The sequence below is a fragment of the Mizuhopecten yessoensis genome, unplaced genomic scaffold (genome assembly GCF_002113885.1).
Source record: "Mizuhopecten yessoensis strain PY_sf001 unplaced genomic scaffold, ASM211388v2 scaffold10497, whole genome shotgun sequence".
In the NCBI taxonomy this organism is placed as follows: Eukaryota; Metazoa; Mollusca; class Bivalvia; order Pectinida; family Pectinidae; genus Mizuhopecten; species Mizuhopecten yessoensis.
This window is the reverse complement of record NW_018408576.1, coordinates 103654-112883: the sequence shown is the minus strand read 5'-3', so window position 1 is coordinate 112883 and position 9230 is coordinate 103654. Positions and strand designations below refer to the sequence as shown.

At 38.6% G+C, this 9230-nt stretch overlaps 1 protein-coding gene across 1 annotated transcript in view; it reads left to right on the top strand.

The window, feature by feature from the left end:
- Positions 1 to 8794, top strand: part of LOC110460861 (synaptotagmin-17-like) — a 19185-nt gene extending 10391 nt beyond the window's left edge. The window contains exons 2-4 of the mRNA XM_021514055.1: positions 776 to 1639; positions 6791 to 6911; positions 8102 to 8794. Of these exons, the coding sequence (XP_021369730.1) occupies positions 776 to 1639; positions 6791 to 6911; positions 8102 to 8454 (1338 nt within the window). The 3' untranslated portion in view covers positions 8455 to 8794. The remainder of the gene's footprint in view (positions 1 to 775; positions 1640 to 6790; positions 6912 to 8101) is intronic.
- Positions 8795 to 9230: the final 436 nt, after the last annotated feature.

The following is a 9230-nucleotide window of genomic DNA, read 5'->3' as shown; positions in this document are numbered from 1 at the left end:
TTGTCAATACAACACTAGGTATGAACCATCGTTAATCTGGACACTGTGGTTCCCATTGTCAATACAACACTAGGTATGAACCATCGTTAATCTGGATACTGCGGTTCCCATTGTCAATACAACACTAGGTATGAACCATCGTTAATCTGGACACTGTGGTTCAATCGTCAATACAACACTAGATATGAACCATCGTTAATCTGGACACTGTGGTTCCCATTGTCAATACAACACTAGGTATGAACCATTGATAATCTGGACACTGTGGTTCCCGTTGTCACTGCAACACGCTGTATCAACCATCCCATTGTCAATCGGCACAATACTCGCAAAGACATCTTATATGCATATGTCAGCAATATTAAGCTCTTAAACTAAAGAATCTTGTTTACTTCTCAGAAATGGACTTGTTTGTGAAATGACATCACGGTTATTTGTATGTATGAATGTTGCTTTTCTGGTCTCCACATAGTGTCCTGTTAATGTTGTCTTAATTACAAGTGCATTTCCTGTAATATCATTAATATGTTACATCACGTGAAATCCACACAGGAATCAAACGGTATATAGACTTCTGTAGCATAAACGCTTTCTCGTTCATATCTGCAGACCAATTAAAAACGCTGTTAAGTCCATATATATTCCTTTCAGAAATTACAGTAACCAGTTACCAGCTTCTTTGCGCTGTGTGAGAAATGGCGTTTGGTTTTTGGCTTGGTTGAAGTAAATAAATATTTAATCCCCCTTTTTAATGTATGCCTCGTTTCTGTTTTAGTCGCAAATGTGTGCCCAGAAAATTGTGGAGTACGTCTGCTGTCAAGACGGTGGTTGCTGTGAATGTTGTCTTAATGGAAAGAAGCAGAAACTAACCAAATCTGACATTCAGCATTCCTTTCGACATTCAAACTCCAGGCTTGATTCCACAAGTTCATATGCCGAGAGCTACAAAAGTTTCCGGGATCGTCTGGAGTCAGATTCCGCGACTTCCCGAACGGACTCTGTGTCGTCTGCTTCTCAGATAAGTGGAGACTTCCGGAAAGGCATAAACACGCCGATCATTGATATGAAGCCAATAGAATTTTGGGCGGCAAACAGAGAGAGCGTTCAACCGCGTCAAGGGAGACGACGACTTCCAAGTGAAACTGAAATTAGCATCGAAAACTTCCAGAGAGATCTGTACGAAGTGGAAGAAGATGCAGAGCCGTGTCTGACGGACGAAGAAAAATTAGCTAAGTTTCAGCTCGGCCAGATACATATCGGTCTACAATACGAAGTCTCCACGAAAGTTCTTGTCGTCAAGGTGATTGAATCCAAGGATTTGCCGCCGCCATATTGTTTAGATGAAAACAAGCAAGACATGGCTCACTCAAATCCTTACTGTAAGGTATGTCTATTACCAGACCAGAAAAATTCACAGCAGACTTCCGTACAACGTAAAACACAGAACCCTACATGGAACGAATACTTCATGTTTGAGATACCTTTCCACGAAGCCCAGATGAGGACGCTTGAGATTCTCATCAAAGATTTTGACAGATTTTCACGACATTGTATCATCGGACAGGTGTACCTGCCTCTCGCCAACATCAACCTTATCAAGGGAGGTCACATGTGGAAGCCACTGATGCCTAGCACTAAGGTAACCAAACTTCTGTTTTAGGTCAATCGGCAATGATGATCACATCTAACTTCTTTTCTAACACAATTACATAAAATTTAGTTTAAGAGATTTTACACGATATTTGTTCAATTGTTTCTTAATTAAAAAAAAAAATGAATATGCGTTATAACATATCTTATATACTAGATAAGGTATATGCTTTGTGATATATCTCGTATACTTTTCCGTTATCTTATTTAATTTTGTGAAAAGGAGAATGTTATGGGTTGGTCGTAAGAAAACAAATCCCACAGATAATCGAGGGAACACCTGATATGACCTCGGGTGAGCAATGAGAAGACAAAAACATAACAACTCTGTGATTTACATCTATACGACTATTTTTCTTTCACTCTAAAACCAATGAAAGTGGACAACCCCATACATCACCCTCCTACAAATTTATATACTGCTTACTGTAAATCAGTGGGGGAAATCTAAAACAAAATCGGTTCTCATTTACGCTTAAATTGTTGCTTTCTTGGTTCTTAAAATGTTGCTTTCTTCGTTTTTTCTGATTTTACAACGATTTCTTTAACATTACGACAGACGACTTTCTTATGCCATGTGCTTTTAAATTGATACAGCAATCATTCTTCTCGGTAAACTTATGTAACATGATGATACATTGAAGTTTAAGAAAGCCGTTCCCAGACGAAATAATCCATCAACACGTCGTTTTCGACTTATAGACGATACATACAATATACACCTATACATTCTATATAAGGTATGTCAAGGGTTTGGAATAGTCGATTTGCTTGAAGAAGTATCCTATCTAAATAAGATTTAAAAGATGCCTTATAAAATATAGGATAAACCAGTAAATGTATGATTACAAGATCAATTTCCATTGAAAACATAAATATCCACGAAGGTCGTTTTGGTCTTTGACTTGATTTTCTAATGTAGGTTTGTTTTTTCCGCCAGGCTTCGCCTCTGAATTAAAAATAGTGTCAAAGAGCGTAGCCCAGTCTATATTGACCAGAGTTAATATATCATGTTTTGAAATCCCTATTGATATTTTGCACCGTAATATACACTCACATGTTCATGATGTCCCTTTACGTCAAAATTAAATGGGATGTGCATCTACCTCAGCGCCTTAACCAAAATAATCCAATTACTTTTATAGTGTGTGTATTCTTTGTTTCGCGCACGTGCAAACATATGTCATGTGCTGTTTGTTTCAATTTTGCCAACAGGCCGCGCGCAGCTTTTTTCGTTGCTGCACCAAGTGGTCATGTTCTGCTCGTTTAAAACATGGACGTATTTGGAAACGGTTAGATACCAAGTATGTACATGCACGTATGTACCCTCGCTGGACAATTTAAGCATGCCCAAGACCAGTCACGCACACTACTTTGATCTACGGTAGATGTTTTTGTTATGCGTCGCTCGTGCATGGTTTATTGGTTGGGGATAACATGCACGCTCGTATATATTCTACAATTAAACATGATTATTAACCAATCAAACAGTTCGTTACATCGCGTGCGTTGTAGAATGTGCCCTATATTGAGATAACATACTCCAGTGCGTCCGGTAGTCTGATTATCGTGAGCGTGATATACTGTTGGGAGGAAATGAATAAATATTGATAATATATTAATGTGTATTTGACAGTAATCGACCCAGATTCTGATATAACAACATTTAAATGTAATGATGATAAGTGACCACACTTTCTTATCCGCTATCCGCGTAGTATACACATAATAATTTTAATGCATTTTATGCCTGCCTGCTAGCTGTAATATCATGGTAATTTAGATTCTATTTCCCCGATTGGCAATGTGTTATTTGGTATCCATGCAGTGATTTTCGCAATTTAGATTGACACGGAATCATTACAGAATGACTTAGTGGACATTCCTGCCGTAAATACGTCGATCATCGTGTGACGATACGATTAACCTGCTATCCTTATTACATTTGCAATGTCGGACTGTTAATATTCCAAGATTTTTTTCTGTAAAATAGTCGCTGAAGTAAACTTTACATACGTATGGTTCTTTCTACATGTTTGCCAACCATACTTCTATAGTACATACTCATTGGAAACTGTATTTTTTTCAGGTAAAACACTAGTTTTTGATAGAGAAAGACGTACCTTACAGGACTTTCAAAAAATAAAGATAAAAATAAACAAAATACAATCAACAACAGTTTTCTGAGCGTAAAGATCAGCAGGGCTAAACCCGTGATTTAAATCGCTATACGACCGCTCTAACCGAGGTACAGACTGTACTAAGGTTAGGGGGAGGTTGTACTGTAACCGAGGTACAGACTGTACTAAGGTTAGTGGGAGGTTGTACTGTACATAGGGAAAACAGTGTAGTGAGACAGGGGTTCGTTTAAGCACAGTTGGTCGTGGTCAATGACTTAATGGGTGATCGTCCACACGTTACATTTAAGGTGGCAGTTTTGTTGTTGTTATATTTTTGTTATTTTTTACATGTATGCCAGGTTTTTTTTCATATAAGGACCAACTTATTCTACTTGTTTAAGTAGTTTGACGTTTCAGTCTATATTTTGTCTATATGCGGGAAACTAATTTCCCTACGACTGCTATCCCTTTAAAATCGTACTTTCGCAGACTTTTCCTACACAGTCATGAAAACACCTCGAACTTATTATGATTCTACCGGATATTCGAAAAATGAATAAAATGGCTGAACTTGGAAACACCATGCAGCATTCAAAAAAAGATACTAGAGACGTGTTTACAGTTTGCATTTAAAGAAAAATAGGTTGAAGTTATGTTTTTGGGGGTGGATACAAACGTTGTATTTTACTGACACACCTTAACATACCTTTTTGGGGCTGGATACAAACCTGATATTGTAGTGACACACCTTAACATACCTTTTTGGGGCTGGATACAAACCTTATATTGTACTGACACACCTTAACGTACCTTTTTGGGGCTGGATACAGGCCTTATATTGTACTGTCACGCCTTAACATTCCTTTTTGGGGCTGGATACAGACCTTATATGGTACTGACACACCTTAACATTCCTTTTTGGGGCTGGATACAGACCTTATATTGTACTGGCACACCTTAACATACCTTTTTGGGGCTGGATACAAACCTTATATTGTACTGACACACCTTAACATACCTTTATTTCTCATTTTGGTAACGTTATAAATGCGGCGATACAAACAAAGCATTTCTAACTCGATACAAAGACGCTGAGCAACGATTGTCCAATAAGATCACAGCCTTCTTTTTCTTCTTCTCTTTCTTCTTCTCCTTTTTCTTCCTTAACAATTTACAGAATCTGTTCTCTATTTAAGGTTGCATTTCCCTGTTCCGGACAGAATGTGTTATTGATCTCTTTACATGGTTGTATGAGGCGATTATTGTTCACATTCCTGCAAAATCTCCATGTCTGTATACATGGTGTCTTTATCACAACAACCTTTATTTCAGCAAAATCCCCATGGCTGTCTACAATCCAGGAAACATCCATGGCTGTATTGTCTATATCACAGCTACCTTTATTTCAGCAAAATCCCCATGGCTGTCTACAATTCAGAAAACATCCATAACTGTAGTGTCTATATCAAAGCAACCTTTATTTCAGCAAAATCCCCATGGCTGCCTACAATCCAGAAAACCTCCATGGCTGTAGTGCCTATATCACAGCAACCTCTATATCAGCAAAATCCCCATGGCTGTCCACAAACCAGAAAACATCCATTGCTGTAGTGTCTATATCAGAGCAACCTTTATTTCAGAAAAATCCCCATGGCTGGCTACAATCCAGAGAACATCCATGGCTGTCTACGATCCAGAAAAATCCCCAAGGCTGTCTACAATCCAAAAAACATCCATGGCTGTCTACGATCCAGAAAAATCCCCATGGCTGCCTACAATCCAGAAAAATCCCCAAGGCTGTCTACAATCCAAAAAACATCCATGGCTGTCTACGATCCAGAAAAATCCCCAAGGCTGTCTACAATCCAGAAAACATCCATGGATGTAGTGTCTATATCACAGCATCCTTTATTTCAGCAAAATCCCCATGGCTGACTACAATCCAGAAAAATCCCCAAGGCTGTCTACAATCCAGGAAACATCCATGGCTGTCTACGATCCAGAAAAATCCCCAAGGCTGTCTACAATCCAGAAAAATCCCCATGGCTGCCTACAATCCAGAAAAATCCCCAAGGCTGTCTACAATCCAGGAAACATCCATGGCTGTCTACAATTCAGAAAACATCCATAACTGTAGTGTCTATATAACAGCAACCTTTATTTCAGAAAAATCCCCATGGCTGACTACAATCCAGAAAAATCCCCAAGGCTGTCTACAATCCAGGAAACATCCATGGCTGTAGTGCCTATATCACAGCAACCTTTATTTCAGCTAAATCCCGAAGGCTGTCTACAATCCAAAAAACATCCATGGCTGTCTACGATCCAGAAAAATCCCCAAGGCTGTCTACAATCCAGGAAACATCCATGGCTGTAGTGCCTATATCACAGCAACCTCTATATCAGCAAAATCCCCATGTCTGTCTACAATCCAGGAAACATCCATGGCTGTCTACGATCCAGAAAAATCCCCAAGGCTGTCTACAATCCAAAAAACATCCATGGCTGTCTACAATACAGAAAACATCCATGGCTGTCTACAATCCAGAAAACCTCCATGGCTGTCTACAATCCAGAAAAATCCCCATGGCTGTCTACAATCCAGAAAACCTCCATGGCTGTGGTGTATCTGTGGGCTTGTCTATACCCGAACATCTCTGTTGTGTACATATTAATTTAAACTCCAGCAATACTCCGTGATTGTCTTTATACATGCTGTTGTAAAGGTTTTACATAATGTTAAGAATTCAACAAAATCAGGTCAAAGTGTGACATACGATTTGACGTGTCATGATCCTTCGAAGGTACATGATTGATACTCGAATATTCAAATTACCCGGAAATATAAAATTGGTCATGTATGTTGTTTCCGATCCATTTATTATCATTTTTCAGCGCTTTAATATGATTTGGTTGGAGATTAATTTATTGACAGTATGGTTGGTTTTGGTTGGAGAGTATTGAGTTGGAGCTATGCTTTGATAGGAGGGTAAGTAATACATATGTTGGATTTGTTACAGGAGCGACAGGACCTTGGTGAGATTCTTCTATCGCTGAACTACCTGCCGAGCGCTGGACGTTTGAACATCGACGTAATCAAGGCTAAACAGCTCCTCCAGACAGACATGGTCGGCGGCTCAGGTATACAGAAGTCAACTTAATTGCCTTATCTCTTTATCCATTTATCTTTTCAAAACAAAAATGAAAGAATTAATATTAATTTAAATTAAAAAATATGATTGTTTTGTTAAATTGATATTGTTTGATACTGAAGCAAGCTGCCTCGTTGATACAGAAACATAAATTATATTATGCAAAGCTAGTGTTGGTAGTTAGTTTTGGTAACTGTTGTATGCGTCTAGCGTAGAACTGGTAATTGATTTTGGTAGCTAGTATTGGTAACATGCTGGTAGTGTTGGTAGTTAGTTGTGGTAACTGTTGTATGTGTCTAGCGTAGAACTGGTAGCTGATTTTGGTAGCTAGTATTGGTAACATGCTGGTTGCTTGCTAGTGTGTGTAACTAGGTTTGGTAACTAGTATTGGTAGTTGTGGTGTATAACTTGTGTTGCTTGTTAGTGTGTGTAACTAGGTTTTGAAGCTGGTATTGGTAGTCATTCCTTGTAGCTGGAATGCGTCGCCAGTGTTTTTTTATTTATTTATTTAGAGGGTTGTATGGTGATTTTTAAATTACCATCATGTAAATTTTCAAATATCGCTCAGAAATGCTTTCGGAAATTCCTGTTAAAAGCTGGTTAATATATTGTAAGCTCAGTACACTTTAAACAACACCGGCCTTAGCGAGAAAGCCTTTAAGTAGTAACCTGGTTTGGTGTGGCTTCGGAATGTACCCACTACACATAAAAGCAACCAAGGGGCTACAAGACAATGCATTACCAGCCATTATCATATGAAATATTCATGTTGACATCGGAATACATTCAAAATAACGTCTTAGTGATGAAGCTGGAGCACTCTGTGCGTGTTGATCAGGCGGTATGTCCGATAGACCAACACAATGGAGATGCATGGACATAAAGTTAGCTTTACAACTCACATCGGCTTATTTCCAGAATTACAGTTAGCCTTAGTGTTTGGTAGGATTGTCGCAAATGTTACCAATAGCATGTAGTCAAGGGAGATAACATAAGCTACTCATTACATACGCTAGGTGACGTGACTTAAACACAACCTAATTACGTCAGTTCATGTTTATGGCGTTGGTTTACAACCGTGTCCTATTGCGATAGAAAACCTTCTTCATTTCGGCTATGTCCACCACACCATATCAATGATGAGCTCATTATATAACGTGATTACTTTTACATTAACAGATCCGTTCGTAAAAGTAACCATGGTACACTTTGAGAAACCAATCAAGACGAAGAAAACTACTTGCAAGAAAAATAATATTGATCCCGTTTTCAACGAATCGGTCAGTTTCAACGTGACACCACAACAGTTGGAAAACACCAGTATCGTGATAACGGTGTGGGATTATAACTCCAAAAGTCGGGACGATTTCGTGGGTCGAGTGGTAATCGGCAAATACGGCACGGGCCCACATGAGTTCACCCACTGGAACCGGATGTTAAACTCACACCGATCACCGGTTGCGCAGTGGCACTCACTGCGCACGCGTCAAGAATGCGACCAGGTTTCCCCGGCATCCATAGCAGTTCCATGATGACTGTTCAAACGTCACCTTGAACGCAGAACAATTCCCACCGGAAAAAAAGCCCACACTGCATGCCAGATAACAGGCACAATCAGGCCGACTTTGTTTGTGTTGAACTTCAACACTACCAACATGGCGACATCCACAACCCAATGCCCTTTACGATAGACCACTTGAGATTTATCGGTTTTATACGATACTTCGAAAACAACAGAACTGATTAAATAAGTTTTTTACATCCCATAACTGGTGTATCCCTTTACCAGTCAAGTGGTAACCTATATCGAACGATCCCTGTGTGATTGACAATTACACAGATGTTAATTGACAATGGTCTATCTAATATAATAAACGCCTTATACCAAGTACATGTAACTTTGGTTGGACCAATTCAAACAATGAGTCCAAGCAAAGGTTTTAAAATTTTCCTTTCCGTTTTGGTATACACTATTTATATTTTCCTTTCCGTTTTGGTATACACTATTTATATTTTCCTTACCGTTTTGGTATACACTATTTATATTTTCCTTTCCGTTTTGGTATACACTATTTATATTTTCCTTTCCGTTTTGGTATACACTATTTATATTTTCCTTTCCGTTTTGGTATACACTATTTATATTTTCCTTTCCGTTTTGGTATACACTATTTATATTTTCCTTTCCGTTTTGGTATACACTATTTATATTTTCCTTTCCGTTTTGGTATACACTATTTATATTTTCCTTTCCGTTTTGGTATACACTATCTATATTTTCCTTTCCGTTTTGGTATACACTATTTAT